The sequence below is a fragment of the Oryza glaberrima genome, chromosome 6 (genome assembly GCF_000147395.1).
Source record: "Oryza glaberrima chromosome 6, OglaRS2, whole genome shotgun sequence".
Classification (NCBI taxonomy): Eukaryota; Viridiplantae; Streptophyta; class Magnoliopsida; order Poales; family Poaceae; genus Oryza; species Oryza glaberrima.
Window position 1 is genome coordinate 632583 of NC_068331.1, and position 12926 is coordinate 645508.

The following is a 12926-nucleotide window of genomic DNA, read 5'->3' on the forward strand; positions in this document are numbered from 1 at the left end:
GAACAAAATGTGCATGCCATTTTGGTTTGCTACGTACGTACGGGTACAGTGAGTTCGTCGTCGTCGTCGTGGCGGCGGCGGCGGAAGGAAGGAAGGCGGCGACCAAGAAGATCGCGATCCAGCACGGAGGCCCGGATACTTACTATGGGCTTAATTCCACTTACTAGGCCTGGATCCTTAAACCTTGCGCTGTCAAATGGGCCCGGCCCAGATAAATTTCATTCTCGGAACTAAAAGTTAACCCATCTCCCTCCAAAAAAGAAAGAAAGAAAAGCGCAACCAGCTGTGTCTCCTCGGCCCAAAACCCTAGCTAGCACCCTCCTCCTCCTCCTCTGCCGCCGCCGCCGGCGATGGGGAAGCGCGCGCGCCACGGCGGCTCCGGCAGGTCCCACTCCCCCTACTTCGAGTCCCAGCTCCGCCGCCTCATCACCGACGGCGGACTCTCCTCCTCCTCCGCCGAGGACGTCGCCATCGCCCTCCGCTCCCGCTTCCCCGAGTTCCGCCGCCACAAGCTCGACCCCTTCACCTCCGCCGTCCGCCGCGCCCTCAACTCCATCCCCTCCGACTCCCACTCCGACTCCGCCGACGACTCCCACGCCTCCACTCCCTCCCAACGCCGCCGCCGCCGCCCCCGCCACGACGCCCATGCCACCGCCTCATCCTCCACCTCCCTCTCCGACGACGCCGCGCACCCACCGCCTCCCCCCATCTACGACGTCACCAAGTCCATGCTCCGCACCCAGTACGCCTCCCAGACTCCCAAGCGAGACACCGGCAGCAACCAGCAGCTGGAAATCGAGATCGCCGCCGAGAAGCCCCGCCGATTCATCACCTCCGATGGCGGCGCCGGCGGCGAGGCCAAGCCGGAGTCCGCTCCACCTAGCGAAGGAGGCGATAGAGGGGGCAAGGGGCCCACGTTTTCGGATCTTGGGGGGATGGAGTCGGTGATAGAGCAGCTAATGATGGAGGTGGTGGTGCCCCTATGCCATCCGGAGGTGCCGCGCTGGCTTGGGGTTAAGCCTGTGGCTGGGCTGCTGCTGCACGGGCCACCGGGCTGCGGCAAGACCACGCTCGCTCATGCCATCGCCAATGAGACCGGCGTGCCATTCTACAAGATATCGGCGCCGGAGGTTGTGTCCGGGGTCTCTGGTATGCTATCCGATTCTTTTCATGAAAACTCTGAACTTAGCTAAACCTTTGAACATGTGTTACAAGCATGAACAAATTAGTTTAACTTACTAACCACCAATCATGTTTGCTGCTGGGATGCTTGAGGAATGCTAAATTTTGCAAATGCTAATGTGGTGTTTTCTGAATCGCAACTTCTCAACATACTAGCAAATTTGGTAACCTGTTGTGTCGATGTCTGCAAGTTCAGGTTGTTCGTTTTAATAACTTATAATGCAATCCTCACTTGATAAATGGAATTTCATTTGTTAACTAATGGACTCTGAAGCTATTAGTGTTCAATATGTACAAATAGACCAGGATCACTGTTTTTATTGCTGCTTCTTACATTAGTCGTTTGATCTACTTCACTTAGTTTTCTTTCTCATTAGGGAAGGAGTGCCCGCAAGTCTAGCCGAACATAGAACTGGTAGTTTCTGCTTGATGTCAGTGTGGCATGAGATTGATCCTCTATCAAATTAGGTTCCTGAGTTCTATTGTTATACTGGTAATAGTAATACTCTGCCTTGCAATGAAACATAACACATAGGCTTTAAAGGTTCTGATTGCTAATATGTTCTGCGATGACATAGCTCCACTGAGATATGATCCTTAGTTGAAACCATATCGGTCAAGCTTTGTCCTTACCCTGCATACCAAATCAGATATAGCCTATCTCCTATTTTCTTTTACCTTTTTTTAATATATATTTCGTCCCTACTCTTAGATAGATCTCTTCTATCAGTAGCCATATAAGGGTACACCTTGTAAACCCTCGTTTTCTTGCAGGGGCTTCTGAGGAAAACATCAGAAGCCTGTTTAAGAAGGCGTACAGGACTGCTCCATCAATTGTATTTATAGATGAGATAGATGCGATTGCATCCAAGAGGGAGAATCTGCAACGGGAAATGGAACGACGGATAGTTACACAGTTAATGACATGCATGGATGAATACCACCAACAAATTGGCTCTGGTAGCGGTGATGTGGGTTCAGAGTCAGCTGAAAAGAAACCTGGCTATGTTATTGTCATTGGAGCTACAAATAGACCTGACGCTGTTGACCAAGCACTTCGTAGGCCAGGAAGGTTTGATCGAGAGATCTCTCTTGGTGTTCCAGATGAGTATGCACGGAAAAAGATACTTATGATGCTTACCCGGAATCTTCGACTGGAAGGTCAGTTGGACTTGTTGAAGATAGCAAGGGCCACATCAAGCTTTGTTGGTGCGGACTTGAAGGCATTGGTGGATAAAGCGGGGAATCTAGCAATGAAGAGAATAATTGATAGAAGAAGAGCTCAGTTTTGTCAGGAGCATGATGAAAACAGCAAGCACGACTGGTGGAGACAACCTTGGGATGCAAATGAGATAGAGGGCCTGAGTATTACAATGGATGATTTTGAGGTGAGGTTTCCACCTGTTACATGTGCAGCTCAAGTCCAATAACTCCTCTGCTAATGTCATCAAGTGTAACTTCTAAAATAGTTTTCCTGGCCACGTATCCAATGCTTTAATCATGATTAGTTCTGATCTCATTTCAACTGTGTGCCTTATGTGGACTAAATAGCCATGCTAATGAACCTTTCTGCTTTTTGTTTGCTGAAGGAAGCAACCAAGATGGTTCAACCATCTTTGAGAAGAGAAGGATTTTCTTCTATCCCTGATGTCACATGGGATGACGTTGGAGGCCTTGATTCGCTAAGGAAAGAGTTTGACCGCTACATTATCCGATGTATCAAGCACCCTGAAGAATATAAGGTGAACATACTTAGTATGTCAATAAACCGTTTTCTACAATTATTTCTTATGTCTGTTCTATTGTTCCTCTTTTAGCGATGATGCAGCCTAGTAGTTTAGAGTACCACATGACATACCCATGATGTTTATTTGCAATATGTTTTGAAGTTTAGGACTCCTTTTGCAGTACTTTTACTTATTTGATTTTTTTATTCCATGTCCGCTTTGTTGTCTATATTTTCCAGACATTTGGATTGAATATGCAAGCTGGCTTTTTGCTGTTTGGACCACCCGGTTGTGGGAAAACACTGATAGCAAAAGCAGTTGCGCATGAGGCAGGGGCAAATTTTATTCATATTAAGGTAGTTGATGCTTATATTTCTGTATTTTGACCACGTTCGTTCAGATTTATACAAAGTAACGTTAAGATATTCCTTTGTGTGTTTAGGGGCCAGAGCTGTTGAACAAGTATGTTGGTGAGAGTGAATCAGAAGTTAGGAAAATTTTCATCCGTGCACAAACTAATACACCATGCATCCTGTTTTTTGACGAGGTAAAGGATTTTGGTTTATCTAGCCATATAGTCTGTTCCATTGATGAAAACTTGGACACAAGTTACTGAATGACTCCGAATGTTTGATAAATTTTGACTGTTAAACACACATCAAGCAGTGTATATGTGTGGAGTATGAAGTCGTTTTTCCAATTCTAAGACGCTCAAGTGTAAACCCATGTGATGTTACAGGTAGATGCTTTGACAACAAAAAGAGGGAAAGAGGGGGGATGGGTTGTTGAACGTCTCCTGAACCAGGTTTGAATACTTTACAAGTTAATGTATATTTGCGGTAGTTGATCTGCTAACAAGGTTCTTTTTGTTCTGTGTTACTCTAATTGTTTTGTTCACAGTTGCTTATTGAACTTGATGGTGCTGGTGAACGGAAAGGTGTTTTTGTTATTGGAGCTACAAACAGGTGCTGTCAGCTGCTGATAGGTTCTCCTTACATATTTATCACTGAACATAAGGCTGAAACTGCAGCTCCTTTTCTGGTGCAGAATTGATGTGATAGATGATGCAGCACTTCGACCTGGTAGATTTGGCAAGAAACATTATGTACCTTTACCTGGTGCTGATGAGCGGGTTTCGATATTGAGAGCCCTCGCTCGGAACAAACCGATCTCCTCCAGTGTTGATTTGGGTGCACTGGCACGTAGAGAGGAATGCAACAATCTCACTGGTGCTGACCTAGCATCAATGGTAAGTTATGACTTTTTGTTGAGTGGTTTCTCCATTTGAATTTTGTACAGGGTGATCATGTCTGCTTTAATTTGGGGCAATGTAGTTCTTTATATGTTTTAGTTGATTATTTTCTTCCCCTAGGAACCTATGGGACATTTTGTGAGTTAAACCGGATATTGGAGTGATTATAGTTGCTTTTTGTTTGAATATTAATCATGTGATTAAAGAAACGTGCAAAATGGAACTAATGTGGTCCATTCTTCAGGTGAATGAAGCAGCCATGGCAGCATTGGAAGAGAGGCTGGAGTTCCTGGAGAATGGGGAATCGTCAATGAGCTCATCATCTGCGATTGAGCTCCCTCATTTTGAACGTGCTCTAGCAAAAATGCAGCCATCAGTATCTGAACAGGTTAGAAGCTCTTAATAGTTCATAAATGTCTTGTTGCTATAGCGAGGAGATGTACATCAGATTGTCATGGTCAACCCTTTTGATGACACGTTTCACCTTGGTTTTGTTCTTTGGTCACAACAGCAAAGGAGACACTACGAGGCGTTGTGCAAGAAATACTCCGCAAGCTGATATATATTGCGCCATGCTTACAGAGATCCATGTCCTCTGAGTTGCTTGCAGGGAAAATACAGGTTTCGCTTGCAACCAATTTTGGTTTTGCCCTTTTTTTTGTTCCCCTTTGAGTAGGCCTTGTGGCAATTTTGTGCGACCGAAACATAGATGGCTGAGTGAGTAGTAGTACGAATATGCGAGAAAAATAGTTGTTTTTTTTTCTTTTCACTTATTGTACCATTCATCATCTTGTATTGTAATACAAACTTCATATTGGTTATGAGATTGCATAATCATCCAATTAAGCCCCTACTAAGATTGCATAATCATCCAATTAAGCCCCTACTATGCTCCAAGTTGTCCATTGGATTGAGCTGCTGCTGCTGCTTGGAGCTTGTCTAATGCCGCCCAGAGCTTGTGGTCTTTGTAGTCCCTGATGACGAGGGACGCTCCGGCGGCGACGACCTTGGCCTCCCGGGCCTCCTCCGCGACGGCGATCACCGGCATCCCGGCGGCGACGCCGGCCTGCACCCCGACCACCGAGTCCTCGAAGACGAGCGTGTGACGGGGAGACGCGCCGAGCAGGCTGAGCGCCCGGAGGTAGGGCTCCGGCGAGGGCTTGGGGAGGTCGCAGTCGTCGGCGGCGGCGACGATGACCTGGAAGAAGTCGGAGAGGCCGAGGATGGAGATCATGAGGTCGGCGTTGGCCCGCGGCGCGTTGGTGACGGCGGCGCGCTTGAGGCCGCGGGCGGCGGCCCACCGGCAGAGGTCGGTGAGGCCGGCGACCTCGCGGAGGCCCTCGGCGGCGTAGCGCGCGAAGAGGGCCTCCTTGTCGGCGAAGAAGGCGTCGAGGCGGTGCTGGGGCCAGTCCGGGAAGAGGAAGCTGCCGATCTGGTGGTTGCTCCGGCCGGCCATGTGGGCCATGCCGAACTCCGGCGTGATGGGGACGCCGGAGTTGTAGCCGAGGGCCTGGAGGAGCTCGGAGAAGGCCCTGTGGTGGAACGGGTCGGAGACGCACATGGTGCCGTCGATGTCGAACAGCACGGCCTCCACCAGAGACACCTCCGCCACCGACATCCTCTTGGTCGTCGTCGTCGCCATCGTCTCCATGGCCATGGCCTCTTCCTCCATCAAGCTCATCATCATCAGTACTGTTATTATATTGACGAAGGCTTGGTTGGTTGGTGTGGTTAAAGTTGGCGCGGTTGGTGAGGTGAGGTGACCCGTCTCGCCTTCTTTTTCTACGATTCCCGCCATGTCTCCACCGACCTTATTTTTCCCACTGTTTTTGACTTGCCCTCCACCGCTGAGTCTGACTGAACAGTCAATATATTGACTCTCTGAAGCAAGGGGGAAAAATCCATTTTAACTCGTAGGACTTGTTCGGAATATAGGAATAGTAAAAATGGAGAAATAGGAAAAGCCGAGAAATTTGATAGGAAATGTGTAAGCAAAATAGAGGATTTGAAGTAAATGAATTTTATAGGATGGGTATCCGGATGATTGCGAGAAACATAGGAATTGTTCTGGAGGAATGCAACGTAAATAATCAACAAACAAATATAAAGCCAGCTGACAATTGAGTCTAGTGCATATAATTGTGTATGACACCATTATTGAAGTAAAGTAACCAAAAATAATAGAGTTGGTATAGGCCTTTCGGCTTCCACGAAACCATGGCCTACCTTTCAGTTCACAAAGAAGTCAGAAGGAAAGAAGATAAACTTTGGGCCGTTTGCAAAGAACAGATGAACTATGGGCTCAATTCTTGAGCCCATAATGGACGAAGCTTGACCACTGTATGGCGGAGAATCCGGTGCAGGAAACATTGAGGAGCTTCTCTCTTCTGTTGATTTATGCAGGGAAGATTAGGATTCGGGATTGAGGCTCTTTGTGTTGTAAACCAACACGTCTATTAGCGGATCACCGGATCCGTTCACTGTCCCTCCCACAGCAGTAGAGGCGTGAGGTTTTGTAGAACACCCGCGCCCATCCCTTTGCCCTCAAGAACATTGCAGAAGTAGACAATGAACACAGATATAGGGTGGAGCTCTCTCTTCATTATAGATCTCATCTGGAGTACAAGCCAACCATTAGCCATTAGATGTCACCCCTGTATATATAGGGGTCTTAGGAGGAGATAGACCTTATCTCTACTCCGGTTCGGATTGGCCCACAAGAAACTTATCTCCAAGAGATTTGTTTCACAACACTCCCCCTTGGGCTAATTCACGACCAACTCATGCGTCGTCAAAACTCCTACCAAAACCCAGTGGGAAAAAGGCTAGGAGAAAGAGTACATAGTTATCGCTCATGCATTGCACGTTGTTGCCTCGTTAAAAACCTTATGTGAGGAACAACAGCTCCACTCACTCAAGGGAAAAAGAGTACAACACTAAGGACTACACGGTCCATATTGTGGGTCATGTTCTAGGGTGCTCTCCCCCTGAACCTAGCAAACATCAAAGTCTTCTCATCCCAATTCTCCGGAAAAGCTTCCGAGAACTAAAAGCTGGGAGAGACTAGGTGATCAATCCTCTAGATTATCATTCAACTTGAATTGCTGCTCACCTCACCTCCCCTTAGGAGTCTGTGAGGTAGCCCACTTGTATTTGGTGTCGGTCAATAAAGACAGATCTTATTATGATAGGACCTTAGGAACAGGTCTAAGTGATTGTCATCGAGTCAATGCCCTGGGCATACTCTAAGACATTTCAATGTCTCGCAAATGACAATCAACACATAGCACATACTCCCCCTGATGACAACCTTTGTCACAGACCATGTTCCCATAGCATTAAACATCTCTCAGATGTATGCGTAGGCAAGAATCCTTCAGATCTTCAAACCATTAGTCTTAAAAGACTTGTCTCATTTCACCGCTAAAACGAGAATAGGGAACACAGAGAGTAATGCATTCCATCACTATCATATACCATAATACCATCCTGCTGTGCAACGCAATCTGTTTCATCCTTCAGAAGGATTATGGGATAAATAAGTAGCAACGGCACGCACCTCCTGGTCGTGACCCCATCAAGCACTTGGCCTGATCATTGCAACTTTCTCTGACTGTGTCAACAACAATTAGGGATTCACAAGATCAACCACAAGCCTTCCAAAGACATGTTGTAACAATCAGAGTAACTAGCTAGTCTGAAAATTTAAGCACTGTGAGGGATAACACACAGCCAACAACACCAAGTATACCTCAATAGCTATTAGAGGACACCACCATTCCAACCATCAGGTGGAACGGATTTCACGAGTGTACACACTCCAGTGATAATCGCGAGATGCACATGTGCCTACAGACCTCGTCTGTGATCTCATCAGGTTCCTCATTTCAATCTTACCGGGTCATAAATGGGTCAGCATCCCTCCAAGGGATTATACAATATGGTGTATTCAGACTTACTAATTATTTTGTATCTCAGAGGAAAATTCATCAATGAGGTCTCCCCCTCAGAGAAAATTCCGTCCATGAGATTTTCTCCCAACGGGAGATGGTACTCTTACCGGAATACCTATTGGTAAGAGATTTGCATGCCGCAATTTCACTATGGAGTCTATTCAAGACCTCCTCATGGATTTCCCAAATCCTTTAACTGCATATTAATTTCATGCCATTTTGCCAATACCTTTGTTTAGTGGAACATTCAACTCACGTGGGAGAGGTCTCATGAAGGACCTACTTGAACCATCGCGCATCACCACCTCATTATATTAATAATGACCCATAAAAATCCGAACAACGTTCGTGATTTTCAATTGGCGATTCGGTTCAACCTCAATTGCATTTCCATTTGACCCGATTTGAGCACCGTATGCTCATGCCATGAACTTGTTCCGGATCCGGGTTCTCTCTAAGAGAATCATTAGCAAGAGGCGACATAGTGTCGACACATTTATTCCCACTTACACATTTAACCAGATCTTCGTCATTTCCCAAAATGATCGATCCATGGTTGTTCCGTATTCCTAGCACCATAATATGCGCGCATTGCTAGGAATGTAGTCTCCACGACGAACATCATTATGAGGTATATTACCTTCCAGAGGTGAATTCTCCACCAGGAGAATCAGAGGAGTATGCTCACATCTAGTGAGAACTCTTATGCTCTGACTAAGGACTACGGATCGTGTTAGCAGGCGTCCCCGCACAACATGATCAAATGCCATAAGTCTTATGTGGATACGATATTATTCCCGGGTCTATCCACATTTACCACAATTGGGAGCATTACTCTTTTTAACAACTATCCAGTTGTTCCTCATATGATTTTGTTGGCAAAAACTCCGTGCACCAAGCAACCAGGAGTAAGAACTAAACATACAAGTTTAGCTCATTTAGTGCGTTCACTCAAAGAAATCTCCAGGCATTTCAAAATGGGCTTTTCTCTCCCTCTAATGCCGAGATGTCTTACAATAGCATAATATAAATCCCCATATCGTGGAATAGGATTAAGGAATTTCACCTCGATCACAAATGTTCTCCCACAAATGTATGCTACGGTGGTGATATATTTGGGAAATATTACGCACTTTAATAGGAGAGATTTGTCCATTATATGCAGTGAGCCTGGACATATACCAATACAGTGGCATGAATACTGTATTCTTCCTTCTTCCGAAGGGTTATCCTCAACCTCCTAGTTAGGATATACAGGTTTGCAAAAACCACCATTGCTATCAAATGTATATGCAACCAACAAGCAAATACTTTAGCCAAATGCACTCTCCATGGATTAATGCTCACCTAGTGCCATTCAAACTCACAATCGATTCCGGATCAACGTGCATTAGACATCGCATGTCATATGCTTAAGAAGGCAACCTATGGTGGCAAAACGCATTCCGATGCGCTCAACAAGGAGTATGATAGCAAAATGCGCGGCCACTAGCCTGTGCTGCCAACCAGATTTTTGTGGTGCAGAGTTGTTTTAAAGTCCATCTCGTTTAATGCCCAAGTTTGACCCCAATTACTCATACCAAACTCGAGAATTGGGTCATAGTTAAGCAGCATGTATTAGGTACGATCCACGAGCGAATTATCAAACCACATTTGCTAATGTCCCCTGGACATAGCCATCGAGAGATAATCAATACCTCCAACAATGGTAATATTCACAATAAAACCATTATATTCAGACATATCCACAAAAATAGTGGAATGTGTCGGTGCAACCGTCGTTGGCATAACGAGCTCAACGCATGCAACACGACGAACCTTTGCATGGCTTGCACATGTCCACACGCGAAAAATGCCAGTGTGCGACAAGCATGGTCATCAACCCATGGATGATCAACCAACACAACCAGGGAGTAGTCATCGACTACGAGAGCGCGATAAAACGCAATAGTGCATAGCCAACCTTTGTCTGAAATACAGTTACGTCGAACTGTGTGAGTGGTTGTAACTCCTCGGATTATACACTAATTGTTCTTCTAAACTAAAGCATTTTATCAATTCCAGCATGAAGATAAGCTTTAGAATAGAACAGGAAAGACCAAGAACGTTATTTATTTGAGAAATATCGATCTAATGCAAAGTTCCAAACTAAGCAAAAGATAAACTGCTTGGCAACAGTATAGTCGACCATTGTCCTCCTAGGACATGCTCTAAACTGGCCATACAACTCCTGTTGTCAAAACAACTTTATTAGACAAACACTACCAACAATTGGTCAACAACCAGAGGTGGCAATTTAGCGCTAGATCCACACGAGGACCGAGACTGGGTCAACACCCAAGTCAAGCTGTTGGCGCTATAGTGAAGTGGGAATCATGCCTATTCACAGCATCTACCCTTGGGCTTATCCCTCTAGATTTGCCTCCTCTTTTCCGGTGTCCTCGCAAGACATCAGGTTCCAAATAATATTGAGAAAATTTGTGCACACCAACGGCAACCATACGAACAGTGTCATTCCACCATATGGAAAACACTTTACATCTTTCACCGGGCCAGGTGAAAAATATCTCAAATTATTGAACCTCGCAACTCCACGTTGCCAGAAAATTGAGGTATAATCATTTATCTCCAAATCAGAAAAGCGTGCTCTCAACCATTGGAAAAGCAAAAAAAATGTCGATCGTAGTCCGGCCATACTCTGATTGAGATGTTAAGCCACTAGGGGAAAGACACAATGAATCCCAAACACATTGTCTAATCCCACACATTTCAACGACTCAGAATCCCATTCTTGAGTGTGATCACAGGGATAGAGTGATCTACATTAATGCCCAAAGCCATACAATAGTCATTGAAGACTTTTACGTGAAATCACCCACACTATCATCCGAATCGTTTCATGCGGTTCTCAGAGAACGCAACACACAAACGGACGATATGCAGAGTGAATTCGGCAAGAGCATGGATCTTGTACAACAAGTATACGTGACTCCATCTTGTAGACACATCGATATCACCATTTATGTATGGAGGAGTGTATCAGTAAAGAGTGGTCTTATCCATAGCCATGGATATTTAATTTCCCAGAATTTCCATGCATTAGGTGATTTTCTATTATTTACTTGGTCTTATTTGGCATTATATTCCCAATATTTATGCCACACAGAAAACCATCACACATAAATGCAGGAAAATAAACCCATCATAATGCTTCCAAGGGGGGATTCTACACTGTATGAACACAATTTATGGAAGCATCATAATCTAGAAAACCATCTCTAGATTATTTAGTTGGAATTGCATCAATTTTAAAAGCAAAGCAATGCTTAAAAAACACCATTACATGGTTATTTACGAGTCCGGAGACCCACATGCAAAACCAAACTATACAGGACCTAAGCAACAAGACATAGCCACACAAACAAAATTAATATAATCTCTTGTTAATTACAAGGTTCAAACTGTAAAATTGCATTAAACAGTGAACTATAGCATAAAAACCCAACACTCCGGGGGCTTAAACGCAAGTTGTCAATAAACCGAAATTAATCAGGCCGAATTACCGTTCAGGCCACGATCTTATTTGGGCTAGCAAGCACAGTGTAGCCCAAAATGCCTAATGGGCCGAATTTCCGAAACTCTAGGCCCATGAGGATTTCCAGGTTTATTATTTTTATTAATTTGTTTGGGCTATCTCGTTATTGTTGGGCTTTATTCGGTCGGGCAGAGGCAGACCGGCCCAGCCGGTTCGCCTAAGTGACCGAGAGAGGGAAGGGGGAATTAGGGTTTCCCCTTTCCCATTCATTGTCCGCAACGGCGTCCACCGCCCGGCGCACCGGCCCCTCGGGCACGGCGGCAGCGTTGGAGACCGTCGACTGTCGACTTTGAAGGGATTTAGGGCGGTGCACGCGAGGAGGTCATCGACAACCCATCCACTACCCCGATTGGCAGGACGGCGGCGATGACATCACTCCTGTGTGGCAATTTGGTGCGGTGGCGGCTCGGTGGCACACGACGGAGCTCCATGTCGACCCGCGCATCCTCATGACGGCGGCGAGGCGAACTCAACGACGGCAACTGAGACACCAACAACGGCAACCAAATTGCATCCGGCCATATCGTCTTGGCGGAGGTTAATCCGGTAGCAGGCAGCCGATGACCCATCATCCTCCTACCACGGCTCGACGGCAGCGTCGATGGGAGGTCAACGGCGGCAACGGCGACATGGTTTAGGGCTTTCTCCGAGACGGCGGTTTCCCGCGACGGCATCGACGCAAGGCCGACGGCGTACCCAACAGCGACGGCGAACGACAGTTGACACGTCTCCAAGTCCAGCAAAACGGACTGAGATTATGTCACCGTGTTCCCGGCGTGGCATCATTAGAGAGAGAGAAACAGAGAGATGCGAGGTAGGCAGGCGAGTCGGCCGATTCGGCCTAGCCGAATTAGGCACGTCTCCAGTACAGGGTTTCCAGTTTTCTCCAGTTTTCATCAAATAAAATAGATGCATATAGATCAAAAGCAGGAAATTAATCTACCGCTAGATCAAGAGCAGAATCAAATCTACTGCAAGCAAAGCATCCATATGATAAAAACGAGAAAATATAATCAATCTATAAAACATATAGATTTCATACCTTAATAGACACATGCCCGGATGTATATATATGAATTATAGTAAATTAGTTTATAAACTAATCTTACTAATTACCGTGATTTGCGCGTCTGTCTTAGATCGCGCGGTCGATGTGCGTGTGTGCGTCGACCAACCGTACCAGAACCAATCGGCCGAGTCCAAGATCCAAATCAGCG

The 12926-nt window shown here is 45.9% G+C and overlaps 2 protein-coding genes across 2 annotated transcripts; one reads left to right on the top strand and one right to left on the bottom strand.

The window, feature by feature from the left end:
• The first annotated feature begins 279 nt into the window (after positions 1-279).
• Positions 280-5031, top strand: LOC127777142 (cell division control protein 48 homolog C). The gene is made up of 10 exons (XM_052303680.1): positions 280-1149; positions 1957-2570; positions 2772-2924; positions 3149-3265; positions 3352-3456; positions 3649-3714; positions 3810-3874; positions 3957-4158; positions 4406-4549; positions 4673-5031. Exons 1-10 carry the CDS (start codon positions 351-353, stop codon positions 4718-4720), a joined length of 2313 nt encoding a protein of 770 aa, XP_052159640.1. The 5' UTR covers positions 280-350; the 3' UTR covers positions 4721-5031.
• Positions 4898-5974, bottom strand: LOC127777143 (haloacid dehalogenase-like hydrolase domain-containing protein Sgpp). Its single transcript, XM_052303681.1, has one exon. The coding sequence runs from the start codon at positions 5957-5959 to the stop codon at positions 5048-5050; it is 912 nt and encodes a 303-aa protein (XP_052159641.1). The 5' UTR covers positions 5960-5974; the 3' UTR covers positions 4898-5047.
• Between the last annotated feature and the right edge of the window lie 6952 nt (positions 5975-12926).

Bases quoted from the DNA above. Each gene is read 5' to 3' on its own strand.
- LOC127777142 (XM_052303680.1), top strand. From the start codon at position 351: ATGGGGAAGCGCGCGCGCCACGGCGGCTCCGGCAGGTCCCACTCCCCC. The intron at 3,266-3,351 runs GTAGTTGATGCT...TTGTGTGTTTAG, and splicing joins CAAATTTTATTCATATTAAG to GGGCCAGAGCTGTTGAACAA. The intron at 3,875-3,956 runs GTGCTGTCAGCT...TTTCTGGTGCAG, and splicing joins GTTATTGGAGCTACAAACAG to AATTGATGTGATAGATGATG.
- LOC127777143 (XM_052303681.1), bottom strand. From the start codon at position 5,959: ATGGCGGGAATCGTAGAAAAAGAAGGCGAGACGGGTCACCTCACCTCA.